The 27,854-nt window shown below is 31.2% G+C and overlaps 1 protein-coding gene across 1 annotated transcript; it reads right to left on the bottom strand.

Annotated features, from left to right (window-relative positions):
- Positions 1-18: 18 nt before the first annotated feature.
- On the bottom strand, positions 19-27,850 carry LOC129227322 (splicing factor 3A subunit 3-like). Its single transcript, XM_054861866.1, has 18 exons — positions 27,658-27,850; positions 24,888-24,935; positions 22,364-22,416; positions 21,064-21,169; positions 20,302-20,377; positions 17,056-17,147; positions 15,378-15,460; positions 15,179-15,251; positions 13,955-14,020; positions 11,797-11,865; positions 9,011-9,073; positions 8,358-8,362; positions 6,463-6,643; positions 5,931-6,095; positions 5,062-5,172; positions 2,682-2,772; positions 294-349; positions 19-214 (listed from the first exon to the last, which is right to left on the bottom strand). The coding sequence occupies exons 1-18, from the start codon at positions 27,751-27,753 to the stop codon at positions 137-139; spliced, it is 1,512 nt and encodes a 503-aa protein (XP_054717841.1). The 5' UTR covers positions 27,754-27,850; the 3' UTR covers positions 19-136.
- Positions 27,851-27,854: the final 4 nt, after the last annotated feature.

Below are 27,854 nucleotides of genomic sequence, written 5' to 3'. Positions count from 1 at the left end.
AAATTACTAAATCAAGTATGAGAAGTAAAATATTTAATCATACTTTAAAAGTACACTTGAAAAATGCAATACAAATGTTTGCTCATATATTTCGCATTATCTGATGAGTATAAAAATTGTACATAATTATAACTATCTACAACAATCCCTGTCTTTTCAAATCTTCATATGTCTTTTTATTTACAACGTTGCCTTGTGTATCTTCATATTCTTCCTGTGAGAAATGATATTAAAATTTAGTAACAGAACAAAAAAGTTTAAAGATACCAAATTATTTAAATAAATATTTTTACCTCATTTGACGGCAGGAACCTCTCTTTTTGCTTTTGTTCTTTAAGTTTTTGCCATACTATAAAAACAAATATTTGTTTCAATTTAGAGCTAATGTAAAATAAATCTACAAATATGAAAGCAATATAAATAAAAATAGCGGCCATTGTGTCATGAAAGAATGATAACCTTTTAGGAATGGATACATAGAGTTAGCACAAAAGACTATCCCGGTTTTAAAAATTAATATTTCATAAACTATTACACTTACCACTATAAATGATACATAACTATAAAGATAAACATTTCAACTCTTTTTAAACGCCCGTGAGTACTGGAACGTGCACGTTCCGCAATGCTGGATTGGCCGTGCAGGTGATGATGACCCTTTATGCGTTGGCCAGCTGGATCCCCAGACCTAATCCCATGTAATTTTTTTTTTGGTTTCGTCAAAGAAAATGTTTTATAAGAACTGAAAGATCACAAATGTGTTGCATTATGAAATATGGACAGTGAAACACTATAAAATTTATGGAACAAACTAGAATGCAGGTAAGATGTGTGTCGTGTTACGAAAGGCTCACACATCGAACATTTGTGAGTGAAAAGAAACTTGGAATGTTTATCCTTATTTTTATGTATCATTTATAGTGCTAAGTGAAATATAAATTTTTAAAATCGGGATATTCTTTTATGCTAACCCTGTATATTAATGAAAGCTTCAAATGAAATTTCTAAATTTGATTTAATTTTATAAGAAATATAAAATTGTTTATACTTATACAGTCGAACCTCCATATATCGAACTTCCACATATCAAAATTTTCTATATATCGAAATCCCAGTAAATTTCTATGTTCATTACATAGAAAAATTGTTTCTATATATCGGAAAAATCTCTATATATCGAAAAAAATTTCGACACATTCGTAGATTTTTTTTCCACTTTTAACTGTTTGTCTAATGAAAACTGATGGTTACGGGAGAAAATTACGTTCACTAAAGATTTCTACGAAACTCATAAGGAATCTGGGGTTGAGGGGTGTGTAGATAGGTCGTTGTTTTGTTCTGGAGTTCTTAAATTCCCTCAAGTTTATTTCAAATCTTAGTTTTAACCAGTAGCACTGTAAAATCCGTTTCAAGTTATCCCTTTTCTCTGTTGATTATCATTCCTAGTCTTTTTAGCTTCAGTAAAAATCATTCAAGTTAGGTAGAATGATTTTTTACTTTTCTCTCGATTATACTATCAAAACGAAAATTCCCCTTATGTTGCGGATCAATTTGAATTGCCGAAGAATATGAAGATGTATGAAAGGGCAAAAATGTAATTTCTGTTAATTTTTTAATTATTAATTTTCACTTAATCTGATGCTCGTATAAATTAGAAATAGTTTTTCATACACAAAAATTAGCTTTAATTTTAATGTTTTAGGAGATTTTTATGATAAAATAAGATAATTTCCATATATCGAAATTTCTATATATCGAATTCTTTTCCGGCAATTTGCTACTTCTATATATAGAAGTTCGACTGTATTTTTAATATAAAAGCTAGGAACAGGACAGGGTATAATTTTATCAAGATTACAAACCACAATCAATAACTAGAAGGAACAAATACAAGCAGTTTATGAATACAAAGCTGGATATACATGTACTGTACATTTTATTATTATTATTGTGTTCCGATAATAATAATAAAAAAAAAGAACATTACTGGCACATCTAAGTGTGTTTCAAGAAGCAGAAATTTATTCAAAGCGTGGAATAAGTGCTTACTACGTTTATATTTATAGAAAATCATGTTTCTTACACAAAAGCTTGAATACGCATTGTATTTGTTATTTACTATACTACAAGGTATTAAAATTGCTTCTAATATAATTCCTGTTGATTCTTAGGTAAACTTACCTCCTAAATTCAAAAATGACCTCTGTTTTCCCTCATCCCGTATTTTATATTAATCATATTAAAATGTTCATTTATTATTTAAAAAAAAAAAAAAACAAAATGTTACTTACTATATTTCAATGATGTATTGATACATCACTATTATAACAAAGTAATATAATACTCTTTTTTTATTTTATTATAAAACTTTTAGTAATGTATCAGTTTTAATTCATATTAAAAGTGCCAAATTAAATATTAAACATTGATCAGGAAAAAAAGGAAAAGTCTTATGACTGTGCATCGACTAAAGCATATTTTTTATTTCTGAATCATTACTGCGTAAAAGTAGCCAACAGAAGAAAAATGAGTAAAACAGCTAATGCTAAATTAACACCATTAAAATTGATAAAAATATTAAATGAAATATTATATAAATAATGAATTTCGATATTTTCGAAAATATCATGATATTTTCGAACCCTGGAAATTAGTAATATTCCATTTAGTTTGATACTTACAACCAAGAGCATCCTCTATTTGTGTTACATTAGCAAAATGAGCTGTATTTGGAATGCCTAAGCATCTCATTCCATGAGCATGACGCCATTCCTAAAATTAAAAACAAGAAAAATAAGAAACATGTTTCATTTTGAAAATTTTAATTAAAATGAATGGAACTTAACCCCCTTTTGGTATATACTTTTCTGTTGCTGTTTGATTGTCCAGGAGATCCTACAGCACTTATAGCCTAGAACTTTGGTACAAAATTACTTTGGACTCGGGGGGGGGGGGGGGGGGGGTTAGCAGCTTAGAGCTTTTTTTATTTCTTAATTCCAATTTAGTGTTTTGCTAATTTGTTTTATGCTAAAATTACACATAAACTATTAAATAAAGGTGTAAGAGAATTCTCGTACCCCTTGACATCTTATGCTAGTCAAAAGTTTTTTTTTTCTCCACAAAATGAAATTTGTTCCAATTTTCTTAATTAGTTAGAACAGGAGATTGAAGTTTCTAATTCATCAAAAATCCAAGGCAAAGTTCAATTTAGGTTCTGTGCTAAAGAGCTAAATGTTACTGGAGATTATGAATTTGAAAATCACTTTTGCATTCAGCATGCAAAGCAGCCCACTTAATACCTATAGCTGTGAGACAGTACAAAATAATTCAAGGACATCAAAGCGGATGTTTTAAAATAGTTTTGTCCCACACTCAACATTGTCATCAAGGTAAGCCTTGACTTGACTGCTTATTCTCATATGGGGGAAAGGGAAAATATTGTAACACAGTTGTGATTGAATAATGGGGGCAATATTCTAAGCGGTGAGACTTTTGTGGGGTCACCTCAATGTAGGGTTGCTTCCAAAAAATTGGATTGCCTAGGCAATATTAAAGGAATGGCTGAATAGCTAAAAACAAAGTTTTATTCTTTTCTGCTTCTTCCACTTGATCCTTTGATTCTTAACTCATTTTTCCTGAACTATTTGGGCTTATAGCAGGGGTACAAGTGGACTCAAGTAAAATTTTCGGAAGCTCTACCCCCTCCCCCCCCCCCCATCTATCCTTTTAAAATATGCATACAAAAACCATTGACATCATTGAAAAAACATTTTAAAAGTTTTTTTTTCAACTATGCATATAATTTTTCAGTTTTAGAATGTTGCCAAACCAAAATTTTTGGAAACTGCAACCCAAAATTTTTGGATCACAAACTCACAAACACCCCTGGTTTATGGGTTTGCTCTGAGTGTGCATATGTGTTTTTCTTTTTTCGCATCAGCAGGATCGCAAGTTATGTAAAATTAGCAAACTAACAAATTGCATAGAAAATCTGCTGTAGCACCTTAATACAAACTCTGTTATATATTTTAAAATTTTTAAGCTCATGAAAAACTGAAATCTTGGCTATTTCACAGACCATTTTGCTTCCAAAACAGAAGCAAAGTTAAATTTTGCAAGTTGTTTTGAAAAAAGTACCAAAAATTATCTGCTAAAAATGCACATTTGTTTATGTAGCAAGTTTCCTTTCAAAAGTCATATTTTACTCTAGCATTCGGAAATGCATGAAAGAAACTGTACATGATACTTGATCACTTTCACGTAATAGCAACCAATACTTTTTAACAAAGCAGTTTACAAGAAACAATTTATATAGTCTGACCACGGAAAGATGAGCTTCTGCACCGCCCCGTTTCAGAATTGTCCATTTTCGTAAAGGGGCGATATGGAGAGAAAAGTTTGAACGGAATTTGCAAGTGTGTCGTTGGTTCTAGAGATTGAATACGTCACCTACGAATTTAAGAAAATAGCCAAAGAGGAAAAACATTTTAATTTTGTGCGCTCAAGACAGTTGTCTTATTGGACAGGTCACATCCTACGTAAGTGTGTGGGTCTTGGTTTTACTTCTTTCAGCAGCCATTGCTCAGAGATAACTACTCCCCCCCCCCCCCCCGATAATTAATTGCAATTGAAAATTAGCTTGAGTAGAGTTGCAATAAAGCATGCACAGCTTGTCATTTTTATTTTTTCACCAACTCAATGCAGTTATTGCCGTAACTTAAATTTTTCAGGTCTAAATAATCACATAAAGAAAATATACTAGGAGTAATTTTTTTTTTTTTCATATTGCCAAAATGTTGCTAACTCCAAGCTATGCATGTGTTCTTTCTTCCTTCGCCAGCTATTTTAAGGAATGGACCCATTTTCTCAAATGATTGACAAGGGTCATTTGTTCGAGGTCGAACTATAAAAGCTTTTGAAATAGAGGCAGATGTCCATAAAATTAGTGCCGTTCGAAGATATTGAAGTGAGCTATTGAATAGTAAAGAGACGCATCAAACAGCAATTTCAAACAATGTAGCTGTAAATAATTTTTCATGCAAATAAAAAGTTAACACTCACAGCAAAGTGCCTTTGAAAAGCTTTTGGGCCTTTGTACGTAAAATTTCCACAAATTTCACAGCTATATGTAATATTCAGTCCATGAAGTTTATATAGCCAATATGGAATAGGCTGAAAAATTCAAAAAATAAATGAGAGAAACAAGATTAAAATTTACAGCTAACTGAAAACATTAATAAACACAATGAAAACATTTTAAACACACAAAAATAGCATAACTATGCTGCTGAATTGTTTAAAATAATTTGGTACTAAAACAATTTCTGAATTTACATACAATCTTTAACAAATATTATACACCAAACATTATTTTTATACTGGCTTTATAGATTCTTGTTATGTAAGTTGTTACTTCTCAACAATTTTACTAATTTGTCATTTGGGGTTAGGAACGAAAAAATTAGCAAATTTTTTCAATATTTCTTTCATTCAGAACTAAGCCAATTTTTCAAAATATATTCTCAAAGCATATTTTCAAAAATATTTTACTTTTATGAAGAAAGGAATTCTCACTGTAAAGGTCCTCCCATTGTCTAGGAGTCAAAAGAGTCCGAACTCATTTTATTCATTTTTTTTTTAAATCATTAATTTAAAAACCAAATGCTGAACTCTTGTGATTTTGATCACATACAAGGAAAGAGTGCTTTCAAAGTGATTAAATGTGCAAAACAAAGATTAAGCTTTATCAAATAATTCATACCTTTTTGAAAAATATCTTTGAGTGAGAAAGAACCCCATAAACAGTCAGAAGTTTTACAATATAACTTAAACAAATATCTATTGAAAAACATTTACATACATAACGATCTTTCTAAAGTTTATTAAGGAGTATTTTTACACTTTGAGTTTTTTGAAAAAAAGCAGCATACCTTGCCATCCCATCCTAAAGGCAAATTCTTGGGATTGTAAATGACATCATTATCATCTTCATCATCTGATTCAGACTCAGAAGCTTCATTATCAGATTCTTCCCTTTCACCTACTGTTCTCGCTTGTTTTCTTTGAACATTTTCTTTTGTTGCTTGCCTTTGTTCCTAAGGATAAAGTATTCTCATTTATTTTGCAGAAAAAAAAACAAAATAGGCCAGATTTTTTTTTTTTTTTTTTTTGTTAAAAGTAATATCATGCAACAACATCAAGCTTCTAGTCATATTTAAGCCTTTCTCTTGAGTCTCCAGCAAGTGTTATCTTAATTTCTTACTATTTTTTTTCTTTTCTTCGTTCATTTCAGATTGAATATTGTCAATTAAAGTAACAATATCAAAGATATGCTACATAGGGACATTACAAAATTTAAAGAAAATGCAAACAAAAAAGCATAAAATATACAGCAGACAAATCAGGCATACTTAAAAGGTTGAATTTGAGAGAAAAAAAAAGGCTTAAACTAATGGAACTCACAGAAACTATTTCCACAAAACGATACAGCTGTGCCTCTAAAATAGCTGTTTCTTTTTGTCTTTCAATGTCTTTGTGTCTTCCTGCCTTGCCTGGTTTGGATTTGGCAAATACAGTAGGATCAAGTTCACTCAGTTTTTTCCCTTTTGTTTCAAACAATCTTTGAGCTCTTTCTTCTAATGTCCTGCACGTTTAAATATAAAATGGTAATGCTTCATACACATGGAACAATAATAAAAGTACATCTATCATTTCTAAAACATTTGAAAATGACATTCATAATTTAGCACAAATATAATGATGCAAAGTATGATGCACATTACACTTACAACAGAAGATAAATTATGTATATGCATGAATACGTGCACAGTATAAGACCTCAAATTAGACAATAACTGACATTATTATTATTAGAAGTAGTTGTAGTACCTTGAAATTAAAAAGAGACAACAAAGAATCATTCTACCAAACATTTCCTTAGTTACACTGGTACAGTCAAATTTTGTTCCGGGGGGGGGGGGGGGGAGTGCATAAAAAGCCAGAAATTTCTTTTGGATTTAGGTATAGTCCTTTACACATATATAGTGTATCCCCGTTTAACCTGCAAGAACTCTGCTTTTGTTATTGTCAGCCCTATATGCATACTTCCAAACTGCAAAAATTGTCAAAACAGGATGCAGAGTTAAGATACAGAACAAAAAAAAAATGTAAAATTTCTATACGAACACTAGGTCTCCTAGCTTATGTTTAGGGAAATGATCTTCATTGAAAAATAACTAACACAAATAATTTTAAACATTTGCGACCAAAAACCAAGAACATATTGGAGTTTAAAATTTTAAGTGACTATGCAGAAGATGAGATTGGAATTTATTGTCCGTCCAGAAAAATGACAAGTCGTCAAAGTAAAATATATATATATATTATATATATATATATATATATTATATATATATATATATTTTTCAATGCTGTTGAAAAAATAATGTGTATATTATGCTATGATATGTTAAAAACGTATTACTAAAGCTTATACAATTCGAAAAAACACACCCAATGCACACATAAAATTTCGTGTTGGAAATATTTTGTAATGGAGATTTTTTCCCTAAACATAAGTTAGGTGTACTAGGGTCCGTGTAAAAAGTTACTTTTTATATTTTTTCATTACCTTTCTTTTTTGCTTCAAACTTTTAATATCTTAACTCTGCACCTTATTTTTACCATTTTTACAATTGAGATGATACATCTAGAACTAACAGTTGTGAAAATAGCGGTATTACAAAGAAAATACATAACGTACACTAAAATACTATGATTGGCAATATGGGCAAGAAATCAGCAAGATGGCTTATGCAGACAGAGAGGGATGAAAAAAAAAATATTTAGAAAAACTTATATTAATGCTTTGTGCAGATTTTTTTTTTCTTTTTGAGCAATCACGATTGCTTATTGTTCTCACTTGACTGTTTTAATAAGCCATCATTTTATTTTCCCGCCAGCACCCTCTGCAGCAGCACCGTCGACCGGCTCCTCACGATGCTGCTTCTATAGCGAAAACCGCCTCCAGGTTGCATCCATATGCCACACACACACACGCATACATACACAGCTACACACACACACAAATACATAACCTACATACACAAACACATACATACACACACCCTCATATATACAAACACATACACATATATACAGACACCTACACATACACACACACCTACACACAACTATCCACACACTCATGCCAGCACACAGACACAAACACATACGCATACACACACATACACATTCCCCACCACACACAAACACTCATACACACAACTACCCACACACTCATACATGCACACAGACACAAACACATATACATACATACCCCCTACACACAAGCACACATACCCTCCACACACACATAAACACACATGCCTACATACACACACACACACACACACACTCGCGATTGCGAAAAACATAATTTGAATTCAAGAGGTCAAAATTCAAATTAATTTTTTTTTTTTGGGGGGGGGGGGAGAGATTCATGGAATTTGAAAACATTTTTCAGACATTTTCAAGGAGAGGGTGATTGATTATAATTACTGAAACCTCATTATGTATCCTAAGGCACAACCCCTACTGCTTGACATCATATATGTTTCCTTCCTCCCGAACCCTCTAAACTCTGAAATCATCAAAAATCATCTAAAATTGAGTTTTTTTGACTTCAGCAACGAAAAAATGCTGGGAGAGAGCAACCGAACATAACATCATTGAAGATCATTTAAAATTGTGTTTTTAGAATTTTAGTTTCAAAACATTTTTGGTGGTAAACTATTCAAGGGATCACTGCCTCTTCCTTTGTATTTGTGCTTGCTGAAGATTTTGTAACAGCGTTAAAAACTTCTCCAAATATAATATGCAAATAAGCACTTAGCAAGGAGCCTAAAATCCATTGAAAAAATTAAGCAACTGAGATGATAATTTTATCAGAAACATCAAAAAAAGGCTTCAACATGTATGTAATTACAGATGAGTAAAAACGTACCCTCACACACTTTAAACCAAGAGCCATAAGTGCCGACTTCAATCTGTCAAGACCAAGTGATGCTAATTCCTGGGAAAAAGAATTAGTAATTTAAAATTTTCTTAAAACAATTCATGATTTTTAAAAGTGATATATTTGTTACTTTAGTAATAGGAGTAATATTTTTGTAATGCATAAGTTAATCCAGTGGTATATACAATGAAAAAGTGATATACAATGGCTCCCAAAAGTGTTCGTACACTTTGAAATTTTTTAGTAAAACCAAAATAACTCGAAACTGAATTCGAATATGAAGTCCAATATTTTTTCACATTATTCCTATGTCATTCTAAACACAACCCATTGGTGTTTTCAAAATATTGACGGATCTTCTTTTTGAAATGGGTCAGAAAACGAAGAGACAAAGAAATAACACACCACAAAAGTCATCGTACACTCAAATATTTTCGAATAAATTCATGTTTAAAATTATCATATGCCATTTTATTAATATTTTTGCATTGTGTTGACCCTTATAAGTCATTTGGCTTTAATTTTTTGTTTATTTATTCCTTAATATTGTGCTTATTACTATAAAAGGGCTGATATTCGTAAAAACCGCAAACACCATTAAAAATTTGATTTTTTTTTTCCCACAGTAGCAGTAAATTGGTTTGAAATGTCTCTAATGTAGTTATTTTATTTGTTTGTAGAGTAAAGTGCTTGATAAAATGCTTTAAAGAAAGAAATCGGACCGAAAACAAGGTAAGAAAAGGTCAACCGGCAAAGTTGACAAAACGTAATCGGAGATTTAAAGTTAAAAAAGTTATGAAAAAATACATATTTGAGTGCTGTAAAAGTTTCTGCAGAGTTAAATGAAACATTTTACATTTAAGTTTCACCTAAAATTGTTCGCCAAGTTCTCTGATTAGCTGAATTAAATGGGACCTCTTCCCGCAGAAATTTTCTTGGTCGTGCAAAAAAACAGAAAGCTTACGCTTTTCGTCGCAAAATCAATGATAAATAAGCTCAAAACGTTTTAGAATTACGTCTTACTTACAGATAAAAATTAATTCAACATTTTTTTTTGGTTAAATTGTTGTATAATTGTAAGTAGAAGAAAAAAATTAGGAACTTAATCTTCAGAACTTAGTTGGATCAGTTAATCAGGACGGTGGAGGTGTTCTAGTGTGAGGGTGCATATCAGCATCAGGACTTGGTATTTTGAAATTTTTTGATGAGATAATGAATCATGCTGTTCCTTTAAATATTTTAAAAAACCAATTTTGAACTCTTAGCCAAAATTTTTGGTTATTGGAAACAACTTTGTTTTTTATCAAGATAACGATAAGAAGCACACGACTTTTCAACGTTTGCGTCTAGTGTCTCAAAAATTGTCCTAAAGTTTAGAAAATACCCCCTCAATCTCCAGATTTGAACTTAATGTAACATATTTAGAGATATCTGGAGGCAAGATTACGAAAATACAGCGTTGAAACGAAAATAGAGCTAGAAACAGTAAGACTCGAAGTGTGGTTGAACACTTACTCAGGAATTACTCAAAAAAAAATTAAATCTATTCCCAGACGTTTAAAAGGTGTTACGAATACTGTATGATATTCTACTAATTAATAACTTAATCAAAAGTTAGATTATTCAATAATATATAGACATTTTATAAAGTGTACGAAGACTTTTGTAAGATAAAGTTTCCGGCACTTTTTGGTTTTTGATTTTTAAAAAATTAAGTTTTAATATTTTTTTAAAAAATTTTCATGTAGTTTTGTTGAAAATTGATCATAGATCTTATAATTAAATACCTATTCCGAAATATTAATTCTAACCAATGGATTGGGGCCTATTTCGTTGAAAGTCGAAGGTGTACGAAGACTTTTGGGAGCCACTGTACAATGAAAAAAGTGACCAGAATAGTAACATATAGGCTTACTATTCTGGTCTTACTTTCCTTCTTCTTCTTTAAAAAAATAAAAGGTTAGTGACATAATCTGCTTCACTTATTATTATTTATTTCTATTTTTTAATGAGATTTTCTAGCAACACGCAACATTTTTGTATGTGTAACCCTGTGTAATCAATTACTAATCAAGTCTGTTAAAATGTAAATCCTTCTATGGTACTCTATGATATGAAACATAGTTATTACAACTATTTTGCATACAAGGAAATTGTAAAAAAGCTCAACAGATTCAACATTAGATGAAAACTAATTAAATTTTTGAAAATAAAGCATTAAGTAAATTTGACGGTGATAACGAATGACAAAGAAATGATTTTGACTTCATTAGACTTAAAACTTAAACGATAAAAGACTATTCAATGTAACACTTAACTGCAAGAAATATGTAACACAAATATTAAGGACAGATTTTAAGTTCTAAGAAGCATTAACATTTATTCCAGTGTAAAATCATACATGATCATGGGACAGCCTTAAAATCTTGCTGTATGTACTTGACATAGCTTCTAAATATTGCAATTAGACCTTATTTTGCTTTACTGTGACCTGTTTAGTAGTTATCAGATTTGTATGATGAAATAACATTTACAATAATTTTTAGGATGTATATTTAAAAAAAAAAACATGTAGATATTATACCAAAGGGCAAGCATAAGCTCGTGCAAATAAAGCAAACTATTTTTTTACATTAACCAAACAGTTCAGCTGGCAAAATGCACAATATGGAAAAGAATAAACTCACACATACACACACACATTGAGATTTTGGGGGTTAAAAAAAACTGAAAAACATAAGATATTAAATGACATTAAAATATCCATGACAAATACTCACTTCCCACGACGAAAAAGCAGATAAATCTAAATGAGCACCAGCATGAGTCAAAGCACTCTCAGTTTCTTTCTAAAAAAAATAAGTTTGAAACATGTAACTACTTTGTCTTCCACTTTAGAGTTGATTAACAAATACAGTTTTAAATCAAGTGACCTGCTTTACTACAAGGTTGGTCAAGCTACAAATTAATCTGAGAAAAATGAAGCACGGATGCACTAAGTAGCATTTTTTGCAGGATACCAAATATTCAGTTAAAATTCAAACCACAAATGAAGAATATTTCATTCAACTTTTTTAACTGCAATATTTTTATTTAATGCCAATTTAAAATGAAAAAAGTTCACCTATTTTGTGAAAACATCTTTTTTTGATTACAGTGAATAATCTAATTAGTTTGTTTATAAACAATATGTAATATGGTATGAAACTTTAGAAATTAAAACAATGCAAAATGTAATACCCAAGTGTAGTGTTAGTATTTTTTAAAGCATTTGTGAAATTATGATAATTGTGTTTTTAGCTGCATATTTTATTTAAAAGATAGCAGTTAATTGACTTTACATATTTATGAACACCATATTATGAGGGTTTTTTTCTGATTATTGTTTCTTATTTAAATGAGCTAGAGATAGTACAGTTAATGTTATGTGTCATAAGATTCAAGAAAAATTGAAAAACAATAAAATTTAAATTTAACACCTAAGTGCTTTCTCTTGTATTAAAATTGTTTTAAATGTGATAATATTAGAAAATGAAATTTTGAAAAATTTTTGTACTGTAGTACAATAGTAAGGCATAAAAAATATTAGATTTTTTTACAAATGGGGTTGTTCCCTTCAGTCAAAAGTACTACTTTTAGTCACTGAAATTGATAGAATAAGCAAAAATAACATGGACCCAGAAAATACTTTCATTTTCCCCAACAGTTATTTTTTAATTTATTTTTTTAAATGTCCAATTTTTCAAACAAGGTGTGGTCTTGATGATGTCACAAATGATGCACTTTGCCGCATCTTTCTAATGCGTTTTCACATTATGATAATCAAGAAGCAAATTAAATATTGCGCTCTATGCTTGCTATCAACCATATCGTTGCCAATGCACGTAAGTAAAGGTGCGAATTAAATATGTTGCCCTGTGAATGGCATTTCATCATTTGTGATGTCTTCGGCAGAAGCATAAACAATGAAAGCGCTCCGATTTAAGTAATTTCTTTAAAAAGATTAAACTTAATCAAATTTATCAAAAAATGGTCAGATCCTATGTTTTTAAGCATGCTCTTTCAGAAAAAAAAACTTTGAATATTTTGGAAACGACCCCATTGTCAAATATTTCAATTTGTCTACTGAATAGTAATGTACTCAGCTCTGCTGAATGCATGGTTACCTGAAGCACAGTTGTAGAACAACTAGTACAGTAAACTCCTGATTATTTACAAGTAGACAATCTGAGGTGTGAATTATCTGTGTTGGGGGGTTCGATTACAGGGTAAAAAATACTGTACTCAGTTAACTGACAAATAAGGAGATCGCAAATAAAGCAATAGGGAAGAATAAAGCAATAGGGAAAACAGACAAGAGAAGTGGAAGTGAAGAAGGCTAGCCAAACACACAAATGTTTCATACTGACAGATTATTTTAAGGGGCAACATGGGGCTCAGCTGGCTGAAAAACTGATGCTAAGAAAATCATAGTCAAAAATCAAGAAAATGTGTTTTTGCAAGAAGGAACAAAAACAAATGACTTTTTTTTTTCTTTTCAAACAAGCATACATTTAAAATTAGTTTCTTTTGTTTTACATTTTGTACAGAAGGGTAAGGTATAATTAAGTAGGATCATATTGTAAGTATATTTTATCTTTATTGCTTTTGTATACTAAATACAATTCATTTTTAATGTATTAACTACATATATTTTTAACTTTTATGCACAGCACAATTTTTTTTCTTTTTTTTAAGTAAAGATAATTTTCATTCTATTTGCCCCACATTTTAAGCCTTTTTTCGTGTTATCCGCAATTTTCATTATCCACGGTATTTGCGCCAATCAATTTGACAAATAATTGGAAGTGTACAGTATACGGAATATCAAACGAATATTTGGTGTAGTCATGCTTAAGGCATAAAATAATTGAAAAGCAACAAAAATAGCTATCTTACTTGCCATCCAGGAAAATTTCCTTGTTCCCACACTTTGTCAAACTCTGTAAGTACACTTGCCATTTCCTGAAATGAAGACACATAACACTTTTAAAATCCATTTACTTTTTTAGTAAAATCTTTTTGATAAAGTTGTCGATGCTCATAGAGGCAAACCAAAATTTTTTTTAAAAGGTATATCAAAAGCTATCAGTGGCGGCTCGTCACTATGGGCCGAGCCCACTCGGAAAAGTAGTGCAGAATTAGATTGTTTAAAAATGTCTTTTTGTGTTTCAGTTTTAAATAAAATCAGGACGTGAAACTGATTTCAGATTTCTAGCACTCTGCTAATCGCTAATATAAGAAAAAAATGTTCCTTTTCTGTTAACTAGCGACAGCGCTTTAAGAATGATCCTTCAGGCCATTTCAACAGCGGCCCACAATTAACCAACTGCGAGCATTACGAAAACGGCAAGCGACGTCACCCCCGAAAGATGTGTATGGGCCGGCTCCCTTCCTGCTCCTTCGAAAAATATATTCATTCAATAGCATTAGTAGAAGCAGTGGAAGGAATGTGTCTCATCTCGCGTCGCTTATACCATGTTTCAGTGAGGCAAAGGGCAGAAAACTTGGAGCCCTTCCCACGGGGAAAGGAAAAAAAAAGTTCTCTCATCGCTTTCTCTTTCTCCCTCGCTCTCTCTTTTGATTTAATCCATTTTTTCATTTTCTTTAATCTTAAATGGCTGTTACTATCAGGTATTGGGGTTTACAATATTTTCGGTTCCCACTCATTTCATTGCATGGGATGTCCATTTTAATTTGTTTATTTTTCTTTAGGGAACATCGAGTGCATTCTCGAAATTTCTGAATAGAGATTTTATTTTCGAAAAGGCGTTTGCCATTTTTTAAGTTTCATTTTGAAAAAAGGTTCAGTTGGTTTTCAGTGTCGTGCTAATATAATAAGAGTTGAGGCTTTATATTTTTGAATTAAAAGCTGTTCCTAAAACAGTGATGTAGTTTGTGCCTGCTCTAAATACTAAAATTTCAATTTAACAATTTTTTTTTTTTTTTTTTTTTTTGCGAAATTTTTTTATTTTTTACAAAATTAATTCACTTTTCACAAAATTATTTTATTTTTCACAAAAAAACGGACCCTGTGAAAAATCCTAGACAGACCCCTGAATAATTTAATAAATAAAAAAATAAAATTATAAAAAAGATGAAAGTGTAGAAGTTTAGTCATACCTCATTCAAGTCAAGCAAAGGTTTTACACGGTTGACATAACCTTCTAAATATTCAAGCAATGCCTCCAAATATCTATATACAAAAGTAAAAATTCAATTTAACAAAAAATTTAAAGTCTAGAGGTTGAAATTCTTGAAAGCAAAAGGAGATAAAAAGGCTTTTTTGAGAAAATGATAAAAAACAAATGTATGAACTTACTTTTTATAGTCTGAGTTTTTTCTTTCTTTTGGAATTTCAAAAAGTTGATCAAATATAGATAAGTATGTTAAGTAATCATGTTTCTGAAATGAATAAGCACATTAATTATAAAATTGTTAATTTTATAACAATAAATTGAATTCAGGAATTAAACTTTTTAATTTAAATTATTGAAAACATAGTCCTAGTAGTCAGATTTCAAACTTTGTAAATTTTTCTTACACTTCTTTTAACTTATTACTTAACCTATTATTCAATGAACAGGGTGATTATAATAAAAGCCCTAATTTCAAAACTCCGTAATCTAAAAACTATGGAACACAAAAACTTGAGAATTCATCAGAACAGTCGTGAGTTCATGGGATTCATTTGGTGAAGGAAAAAAATAGTTCAAAAACGTGCCGAATGATGGCACTGTCAGTCACTTGTCTGTTCAAATGGCATTGTAATGTCTGTTCAAATTGACATTATGGATGCATGCGAATTACTTAGACCCCTCACATGCTCACCACATTGGCACAGCTTAGCTCTGATCTGGCGGCAAAAATGTCATTGCGCGTTCCCAGTTACCGATACAAGGTGGAGGGTATATCAAACAAAACTAATGCATTGATCATCTGTGCAATGCTTGTTCTATTAAGCTTCCATTAAAAAATTTTAATTTAAGCTTATAGTAGTGTTTTTGTTTTATTTATTTATTGATTTATTTATTTTTTCCAATTTCTTCATTGTACATGCACTTTTTCTTTATTTATATTAACTTCTGTTGTACAAAAATACAAAATTTTTTTTACTGTACTGCATATATTTCCACTGTACTAAGTACTATGAATAAATTCAGCCATGTTTTTGAGGAAGAATAAATTTTTACCTTTGTTTTCCCTCATTTTAGTCTTTTTGCAGTTAATCTGCAATTTTTATTATCTGTAGCACTTGTGCCACCCAATTTTGTGGACACTTTAATTTGAAATTTTATTGCAAATAAAAGAATGCTCACAAATGTTTAGTGAAAATTAGTTGACTTGCATACTTCATAATGTTTTCATTCACCCGCCATTTTAAGAAAAATGATATTGGGACAAATCTTTGCTATTTATGGGGCATTTAAATGCTCACTTTATTGTAACTAAATACATGAATTACAGATGTGCACCTTACCCCCCCTAAAGATCCAAACTCTACTCCAAGATTCCCGCCTCGTCCCCCTCTTTCCTGAGTATCCTTGATGCAGCTGTTAAGAAAAGTAATTGTTTTTGTCTTAATTTCTCTCATATATGTCAGTAATACTACTGAACACTTTCTAAAAGCTTTTATTTTTGACTTAGCTTCCAATTTCAGACTTTCTGTTTCCTAGCAGCACTTTCCTTCTGCTTTAGAAATTGCATGGCCAAGCTAGCGCTACTTTATTACTGGTGAACATGCTTTTACGTTCCAAGTGATGTTTCAGATAACTTTCAACCAGGTCTAATACAGCTTCATGACCCGATAGGTACCTATACTTATCACTTCATCAAGGGATGGTTACATATTAAGTAAGCACAATGGTAAATAGTAAACCTAAAACATTTTCTTTCTCACTCTTTTATCCAGTCACTTAAAACAATTGGTTGAAACATTATACTAGTAACAGATCACACTTTACAACAAATTATTTATTTTAAAGAAATATTTTCATTACCTCAACTCCTCGAATATTTAGGTATTTTTCATAACATTCGTGTAAATCAAGGAATTTTCCGTAACCTTCTTCATCGGTAAAATCGGCCATATCTATCAAGGGAAGAATTCACAAGAATTTAATACATTGGATGTTTTTTACATATGAGGCACTGAGAAGTAAAGGAATGTAAGTGGACATTTTCCCTGCTTTGAGGAAAACCTATTTGAAGTTCCGGTCCTAGGTAAGCTTACATTGAAAACTTTTTCTAAATCATGCTGCATAACAGAACCCACCCCAGGGCTACTAATACTCTCTCTTGCCCCAAAACAGAGGAGAGTTTTATCTACCTCTTGTACTGGCTATCTTGAAATGTTTAATTTTGGCACTTACATCCCTTTGCTTCTCACTGCCTCATATCAATACATTAGGCATCAAAATTAGATCAATTTAAACTGCTGAAAATTTATGGATTGAGGTGGTGTTGGTATTAAGCGCCTCATGTTAATTATACATTAGAAGTTGTTTCACAGTATCGCTGAAGTTGTATAAACTTATCTTGATAGGCGGCTCTGTACGGGTGGGGAAGGGGGGCAGCCGCCCCCTCACTTTTAAAAGTAAAGGGGCTTTGCCCCACCACCTTTCTAAGTTCAAAATCAACGATCAGGGAAAAAAAAAGATAAAATTGATCCATTCACATGTTTAAAGACAGAAAACTTGACAAAATAATGCAATTTCTTTACTTTTTCTCAAATTAATATTTCATAAAAAGTAAAATAGAGCTTTAAATTGTAAGAAAGTAGTCAGAGGTCTGTCCAGGACTTTTCACAGGGTTCGTTTTTTGTGATAAATCAAATAATTTCGTGAAAAATCAAATAATTTTGTGAAAAAAAAAAAAAAAAATTGTAAAAACAAAATTTTAAAATTTTGATGGCACAAGTACTGCATCATTGAAACTTGAAGTTGAGTGTTTTCCTCTTTTCTGTTGAGAATATCATTATTAGGCGTTTTGCTAGTGTTTGGGGGGGGGGGGGGGGGGGTGCATTGCTCTCTGGGAGATGGGCACTCCTAAAGGATTAAAATTTATTTATCATTCTACACTGTGTTAAATAATACAGTATTTAAAATAAGTGCAAAAAAAAAAAAAAATCAGGCAGGGATTCAGCATTTAATTTTTCGGCCCAAGACACTTTTAAAGAGCACAGAATTTCGTTTAAAATTTATAAATTCCGTGATTTTAACAACAACAAAAAGAGATTTTATTTGTTTACTTCTTAACAAAGTGTACTAAACATCAAAAATTCAAAACATCTGAACCACATAGCGGATACAAAGAGATCGCAATCCTCAAAGTGGAAGCATCAAAAGTCTAAAAACGGCTGGTAAAAGAAATACTTTTAATAAAATTATTTTGGAATTGCATTTAAGATGCCTATGATGAGCATATCATTAATATCTATCGACACAGTTGAAGCAAAAATAAAATTAAACCACTGATTCAGCATTTTAATTTTTGACTCACACTAGAAAATGGAATTTTGCTTTAAAAACTTGAAGTAAAGATACTATTCACTTATTTGTATCCTAATAAAGCGAAGTTAGCTTGAAAAAAGAATAAAATATGATTCTCATATCGGATGTAAAAAGATTGCACTTTTCAAAATGTAGGCATGTAAAGAAAAAAATGGTAAATAAAAGAGTTAATTTAAATTTAATTATCCTTGTTAGCATCAAAAAATCAAACCCACATAATTTGCTCCCAAGATAACAGTTACACATTGCACCGTAGATATGCAAATATTGTCAAGCAGGGTATGATGAGAACATTTTCTAATCAAGTCACTATAATTGAGGTTTCATTCCAGACGCTAAGTGGCAATAATTTTGAAGTTGGTAACCTTTTCTGAAATGATCACATTTTTTCCCCACCCCTACTATCGGTTTGCAGTTCTAAATTCATTTTGCTGATAGAAATTGTTATTGCTTATCAAATCATGAGCTGGGAGAAAAGTGCTTACGACGCAAAGTGAAAGTGCTAAAGATGCCTTTTCAGAGCAGAGAAGTTTACAAGAACACCACTGCAAAATAGCTATGACAAAACAAACAAGCAAAATTATTTAAAACCAAACCGACTTTCAGCTGTTAATTTCTTTCAAAAAACAAACAAGCATTATACTTATTTGACACTATTTATCGCTGATTTGTTTCGTTTTTTGCAAAATTCGCAGATTTTGTATAAGCTCATCCCTTTAATTTAAATTTTAAAAAGGTTCCACAAGTTATTGGTTTTATACACGGGAAATATGCCTTATTTTGTTTTCAGATTTGCTCTTTCAATAAACAATTTGTGAATGATCCGTTTTTCTTTATCAGAATTTTGTGAAGGGTCCGTTTTGGTTGATTCGGATTTTTGTGAATGGTCTGTTAACGGCCCCAAATTTCGTCTCGCCAGACCTCTGGTAGTCCACTGTGGCCATCTGTACTGTTTCTTGAGATCGTATCTAGAGTTTTTTTAGAGGTTAAGTACAGTAGCGTTATATCGCGCCTCGTTATATCGCTCATTCGGATATATCGCTCTTTTCTTCTGTCTCCCGAAACATTAAAGCATAAAGAAACATTAAGAAAGGAAGAACAATCTGGGCGGGCAAAAGAGTTTTCTGTAAACAATGTGGTTACTTTTACTTTTCCATCCTTTCTACAGCAAGTCAAACGGATTAGAAAGTCTATTGGGAATAAGAGGGTATTAGAATGCGGCCCTCTTGTCTCGCGGTAGCTTAGAAAGATCGTCTTCATTCGCCATTTGATGTTTTTAACTTTCTGACGGTGAAAATTTACTTAAATTTCAATCTTGTTTAAATTTCCATAGGTGTGATAGTACATATGTGAGCGACATCGAAACCATTAGAAAATCTTGTCAAAAAGAACGAATGCTAATTTACTTGTGTATTGAACTTTTAACTATTTTTAATGACCACCTTTATATCGCGCTTTCGGATATATCGCTCTTTTTCTTTGTCCCCCGAAAAACGCGTATAACGAGGGGTTACTGTAATAAATAATGACATTAAATTCATTTTTAAAAAAATCTAACCTGTGTTCCCCCCCCCCCCTTACACCTCCTTTGACCTCGCACTTTTCATCACCACCAGTCACCTATGCTCATCCTAACTGAGAAAACAAGTAGAAAAAAAAGGCGAGATTGAATTTTATTCGAGCACAGCACTCTTTTCAGGAAAGATTATATTAAAAGCAAACATGGATACTAACTTTCAGGAACATTGTCATCTGTGTTCTCGCGCAGTTTATTCAACTCTTCAAATTCAACAGACATGGGAACTTGAATCTAAAATAGAAATCAGGGTTAAACTTGACATACAGTAATTCAGAATGCAGTAACCTCACAGTACACCACACTTGCTGAGAGGGAGGGATGATATATCTAAAAATTGGATAGAATCAAGGTCAATAATGAAAAAAAAAAAGGAAAGTAAATATTTCTCAGTAGCAGCAAAGGCTTACATAAGTTTGTAATTTTGTGAAAAGTTGGTTTTAAAGTTCATATTGTTGTCTGCAAGGTACATAAGTACCCAATTTTTTTCTAAATCAACTCATGAGCATTGCATTGTTCAAAAAAGTTTTTTCTCAACAAAATTCTTTGCGTTATTAAAAGATCTTTTCTTTGAAGGACAGGAACTGATTCTCAGTTTTTTTCTCAACTCCCGCCTCTGCAGTAATGTTATCGTAGTATACACCATACATCTTTTTTTTCATAGTTCTTTTATCATTGTTTCATAAAAACTGATAAGAAAAGAAATAAAATGTCAAGTGAACATCCCTCCCCCCCCTATCTTATGAAAAAAAAGAAACAAAAGAAAAATAAAATACAAAATTTAATTAAGTCGCCTATTAATTAGTATTAACAATGCTCGAAGTAAAATTTGTCACAGAAGAAATCAACGTTAATCAAATTTCTCTGAGTTAAATGACAATATGCATACTTAAAAGCAATAAATGGGAGAAAAAACTTACTTCATGAGGATGTTTCCTATAAAATTCTCTAATTTCTCGCAAGCGAGAATAAAATTCAGCAAACTCATTGGGTCCAGACAATGATGCAATTTCATCCTTCCTTAAGCTAAAAATAATTTTAAACAATTGAGATTTTCACTAAAGAATTCTTTACTTCATACAAGCATTTTTACTACAGAAATATTTATAATGGCACTCGTTCATTTATTCTGCTATGCAATTGATCCTTTGATTGTACACTCAGTTAATCATTAATTCATTCATAGGCTCGCCAGAGGGGAGATGAAAAAAAAAAAAAAAACGCTGCTAAAGCAACCTCTGGCTTCTTTCGCTTTTTGCTTTACTTATTCCATCTCAAAGATAATAATATTCTAAAAAAAAAAGGTATGGCAAAGTATCATCTTGGAAAGTTGGACTGTAAAGATCACTATTTGGCATGTTTCTGATCTTTTTAGTAATTTATGTAAATAATACATACATACCAGAGAAGTTTAAAAAAAAAAAACATTTTTTTCAGCTGAAGTCCAGGTCAACCCCTATTTTTTTTAGACTTCCTAATAGTATTATGATGTAAAAGTTTTAGCTTCTTACTCCAATTTTACCAGGGTGCTCAATGACCCTTTAATTTAACATTAGCTGTAATATTTAAAAAATGTCACAAGTTTAGAAACATTTAATTTCCCCAGCTGTTCAGCTGTTTTTTTGTAAATAATTATTTTATTGCAATGAATATGTATATTATTAGTGTATATTATAATATGTAACATTATTTTTTCAGTTCAATGTCTTTTTTAACCCTCCTTCCCATACATATAAAGTTCGGGGAAGGGGGTTGAGCGCTCTCTTTCAGTTGAAATAGGAAGCTAAAATTTTTCCAGTATATTAATCCATAAGTCTAAAAATATTGAGGGTTGGCCCGCTATCTTGGAGAACCTTTTTTACATGTATTTTTTGAACCACCCGAATGCATACACACATATTATTATGAGTGATTTCACTTTGTCTGTATTGTTTTTCAAATGTCAATAAGCAATTAGTGCCTTTATTAACAACATTATTGTGAATATTAATTTTTATTTAAAAGCTTTGAATTAAGCTGGAAAGATGAAAAACTGTTTCAAAATTTAATTTTCCTAACAATTTTTATGTTAGCAAGGCAAAACAAAGGGATTTTTTAAACTTCAAAACCTATTGTTTACTTCTGAAAAGTTGTGCGGTTTATAGAGAATTGCGTTATATAGGTCAGCGTTATAAAGGTATTCTACTGTATTAGCATTCCAGAAAACAATATTGAACATACCCATCTTTATCTTCATAAAGTTCTTTTAGCATTTCGGTACAGTCCATGTGCCTCTGCAATAACATATTTACATATAAAAATTGCAAGTAAGCATTTCTTCAACATTACATATAGGAGATTATTAAATGAATAACGGTGAACTTTGAATTTAAAAAATATTAATGGAGCATATGGTCAAAAAAGTATACTAATGTATGAAATGAAGACAATTATTTTTATCAATTCCATTCCACAAAATATATATTTTTTCAAATATTAAACAACATGTTCTAACTTTACAGGCTTAGTTCTATCAATATTTTTTAAAAACATTTCTTACCTTTCTTCTAAGCCATTAAGCCATCAACACCTGTATGCTGTCAAAGTTACTTAACTTGAGGGAATGATACGAGAAAAGAAAACTTAAGCATAGCTAACAAAACTTATATTTTAATTTTTACAAATTTAATTTACATGTCAAACAGATTTGCTCAAAACTAATAAACTATGTTATTTACTGTTCATGTCAGTATGAAAATAAATTATTCATCTGCAGGGGTCTGGTCAGAGGATATTTGGGTCCGTTAACGGACCCTTCACAAAAATCCGATCAACCAAAACGGACCTTTCACAAAATCCCGATCAAACAAAAGGGACCTTTCACAAAATCCCGATCAAACAAAACGGACCTTTCACAAAATCCCGATCAAACAAAACGGACCCTTCACAAAATTTTGATTAACAAGATCGGATCTTTCACAAATTGTTTATTGAAAGAGCAAATCTGAAAGCAAAATAACGCATATTTCTATGTATAAACCGATAATTTTTGGAACCTTTTTTAAAATCAAATTATAGGGATCAGCTTATACAAAATCGGCTAATTTTGAAAAAAAAAAAAATCGGCACTTTGAAAAAAAAAATGGCACTCTTGCGATGCTCCTGCAAGCGATAAATAATTGCTACTGCCAAATAAATATAATGGTTGTTTGTTTTATCACAGCTAATTAGCAGCGGTGTTGTTGTAAACTTTTCTGAAAAGGCATTGGTAAGCACTTTTCTCCGCTCATGATTTAATAAACAATAATAATATATATCTGCGAAATGAACTTAGAATTGCAAAGGGATAGGGAAAAGGGGGATATGGGTGGGGAAAAAATATGATCGCTTCAGATAGGGTTACCAACTTCAAAATTATCACCACTTAGCGTCTGGCGTTGAACCTTTATAATGACTTGATTAGAAAATATTCTCATCATTTTACCAGTTTGTCAATATTTGCGTTTTTACGGGTGCGGTGCGATGTTTAATTATTTTGGGAGAAAACTATATGGGTTTTGATTTTTCGATGCTAACAAGGATGATTAACTTTAAATAAACTCTTTTAATTACCGTTTTTTTTTCTTTAGATGCCTACATTTTGAAAAATGCTATCTTTTAACATCCGATATGAGAATCATATTTTGTTCTTTTTTCAAGCTAACTTCGCTTTATTAGGATGCAAATAAATGAAAAGTCTCTTTATTTCTGTTAGAACTCTCTTTTCAAGTTTTTAAAGCAAAATTCCATTTTCTGTTATGAGTCAAAAATTAAAATGCTGAATAGATGGTTTATTTTATTTTATTTTATTTATTTATTTTTTTTTTTTTTGCGTCAACTGTGTCCACAGATATTAATGAAATGTTTATCATAGGACTCTAAAATTGCAATTTTAAAATAATTTTATCAAAAATATTTCTTTTACAAGCCGTTTTTATACTTTTGATGCCTTCACTTTGAGAATTGCGATCTCTTTGCATCCACTATGGGAATCCGATTTTTCGAATTTTGATGATTATTATGCTTTATTAAGAGGTAAACAATTAAAATATCTTTTTATTTTTGTTAAAATCACGGAATTTATAAGTTTTAAACGAAATTCTGTGCTTTTTAAGAATGTCTTGGGTCAAAAAGCTAAATGCTGAACCCTATTCTGAATTTTATTTTATTTATTTTTTTTTGTTACAATTTTTTTAAATACTGCACAGAAATATTTATAGTATAATTTAACATAATGTAGAATGGTAGATAAATATTGATATTGAGAGAGCGATGCCCCCCCCCCCCCCGCCAAATATCAGAAAAACACCCCAGAATGATTTTCTCGACATAGAAGAGGAAAACACTCAACTTTAAGTTTAATTGATGCAGTTTGTGCCATCTCTAAAGTCTAAAATTTCGTTTAAAAAATTTTTTTTTTTTTTTTGCAAAATTATTTGATTTTTCACAAAATTAATTCATTTTTTACAAAATTATTTGATTTTTCACAAAAAACGGACCCTGTGAAAAATCCTGGACAGACCCCTGATCTGTTACTTTACCTTGAACAGAAAATACTACTTCTCACACAGAAAAGCTAATTCAAGCTTTGTGTTTCGGCTTAGTTGGAAAATCTCTTTCAACAAAAGAAATGATCTTATTAATGATAAGACAGCTGATAAAAGTTTTTTTCAAAAATATTAAAAATTTTGACAATTTTTGGATCGAACAGCATTATCATACTCACATCAAGAAGAATTCGAAGTCTGTGGTCGGAGTTGATTTGGTCTCGATTCTACAAAGAAGGAATGAAGAAATCAAAATTAATTGACAAGAACTTATCATTGAAAAGAAGAAAATAAATATATCTTATTACTATTATATAAGCAAAAGTTTGTGAGAATGTTTGTTACTCTTTCACGCAAAAAAACTACTAAAAAGATTTTAGTGAAACGTTCCAATAATATAGCATATGCATCAAAATAATACATACAAAATCCCGGCGTCCCCGCCGGTTTACTACGCATTCCAGGAAAAAGATAAATGTGATTACAAATGAACAAAAAGGTCTAAAAATAATTAGCTGTGATGGAATAGTTTGGATAATTACTTCATTTGTAACATTGACTTGTTCAACTAATAACGGATTAGTTTGTAAGTAAGGATTTTTTCAAGATTAAAACCAAAAAAGACTGTCTAAAAAAGTCAAAATGCAAAGTTTTTATAAATATTGTTCAATTTTTTATTCCTCATTCAAAGTGTTCTTTCTCACTAAAATAAATTGTAAATAAGTCGGACCCTGATTTAATGAACCTCTATTTAACGAATTTCACGATTTAGTGAATTTTTCTTTTTGCCCCAGAGTAGAATTAAGGCAAAAACCGCTATTAACCAAATAATAAACCTCTAATTAATGAATTATTTTAACAGTCAAAAAAAAAATTGTTAATTTGGGTTACAAAATAGTTTATTGCTTTCCAAATGATCTATTCATCTTTTCCAAAGCAGAAAAATACTTTTCTTGAAATTGTCAATTTTTGAGAGGTGAGGGTGCAACCGGAAGCGCCTTCATTCTATGTCACAAGTGATGACAGACTCTCTACTACCTATACAACTGAAGTGAATGAAATTGTTGATTTGTCTGAATCAATGAATAGTGATTCTGATGCAGAAAGCGATAATGAAACTCCAATTCAAACTGTTACTTTTTCTAATGCTTTACATGGTCTGGAAACTAAAAACATATCTCATGCAGCAGAATGTAAATGACGAGTATTATCCTCTCTCTATAAAATCGAAAGAGAACTATTTCGAGTCAGGTATCAAGGAAATTGTCAAGCATCTATTTAAAATTTCAAATTAACAGTAATTGATAAGTCGCGGAATGCTGAATAAAAAGTGTATAGTTTCTAAATAAGAATATTTTTGTTTAGTTGCTTATTAGAGGTTTTAGATCAGGTAAATGCAGATGTTCTTAATTTTTTTTTCGCACTCCAATATTACGAATAACCCCGATTTAACACGCAAAAATTTCGGTCAAAATTAATTCTTTAAATCGGGTTCCAAAAGTAAATTACATCTAAGAAGTGAAATGTTCAAATTTTATCTGCCTATGTCATTTTTTTATTGTCCCTGTTTTAGGTTCATAATAACCATTCATTTATAACATTGAGAATAAATTGCCTTACAAAACACTCAAAAATCAGCCACAAGTGTGTACTTTTGAATGCTAGCGACGCTGGGGGGAAGGGGAGGACATTAAGGTATCCCGGTTTAGCATTTCAAAAATCTGGCAAGCCTAACATAGGGTAGTTTTCGTCCCGTTATGGGGGCATTAAAACACAATTTTCCCATTAATTCTCTAATATAGGCGCGACTTGAGCATAGCAACATTACATGTCCATCGAAAGCTCTGATTTTTCTGCTGAAGAAGGCATCTGTTCAAAATTTCTAAGTAGAATAAAAAACGAATTATAAGCTTTTTAGTTCCTTGTTAGAAGGCTTTCATTAACCCAACTCAGTATTTAGTGTACTCTATTCTGTCGACAGCTAGAATTGTTGTATTGTTGAATATTTTTGCTTTTCGTCTGACTGTTCAAGGCTTTTCTCAAGTCAAATCTTAAAGCAACGTTTTCACAAAAGATTGGCATAGAATAAATGGATTTTTGGCCGATTATTATCCATTTTAATGTAATTTTATTGAAATTAATGTTTATTAAAAAAATTTATTTGTGCTGATTGGACACTTACTCATTATCCAATCCACCAACAGGAATTTCCCCATATTTTTTTGTGGAAAGCTGATTCAATAGCTGAGGCATTTTGCAATTTTTTAAACTGTAGCTGTTTTTAAAGCTAAAGAATACGTATGTGTATGTGTGTGTAGGCATATGTGTTTGTGTCTGTGTGCAGGCATGAGTGTGTGGATAGTTGTGTGTATGTGAGTGTGTGTTTGTGTGTGTATGTGTTTGTGTGTGTATGTGTTTGTGTATGTGTGTAGGTGTATATATGTATATGTGTGTAGGTGCGCGTATGTATGCGTGTAAGTGTAGGATATTGACGAAACCTGGAGACGGTTTTCGCTAGAGGTGCAGCATCGTGAGGACCCGGTCGACGGTGATGCTGTGGAGGGTGGCGGTGGGAAAAATGATAGGACATCAAAAACAGTCAAATGAAAGCAATAAGCAATCGTGATTGCTCAAAAAAAAAACTGATACATTTTTTAAACAAGTGAAGTTTAATTTCATATTTTGGAAGTTCTTCAAATTTATATGTGCTTTCGTTCCTAAATGAATACGATTTTGTTTTAATATTTGGTTTCTACTTATTGCTATTTTACTTTTAAGGGGTAAGGAAGAAGTTCGATTTTTAATCACTTCAAAGCGGTGTATTTTGAGTTCTTTCAGTTGAAACAGATAACGAATGTAAGTAGATTGTTTCTCATAATTATTTCAGACCCAGGCAACGCCGGTTATTTTTGTTAGTAAACAAGTATGTTATAAAATGTACTGTCTTACAGAGCTTTTTTTGTAGAGCATCTCTTTGACCATAGCATCAATCAGTCGCTCCCTTTCTTCATGATATCTCCGTTGTTGTTCTAGGAGAGTCTCCATACTTATACTAATAAAAAGATTTTACTTTTTAAAATAATTCAAACCAAATGTTTTCTTTTTCAAAGCCGGATCGGCAGCCTCTCTTTCAAGCAAGTCGGCTG

This window comes from Uloborus diversus, chromosome 8 (genome assembly GCF_026930045.1).
Source record: "Uloborus diversus isolate 005 chromosome 8, Udiv.v.3.1, whole genome shotgun sequence".
NCBI lineage: Eukaryota > Metazoa > Arthropoda > Arachnida > Araneae > Uloboridae > Uloborus > Uloborus diversus.
Note: the sequence above shows the minus strand (reverse complement) of the source record. Positions and strands in the feature narration are given on the sequence as shown.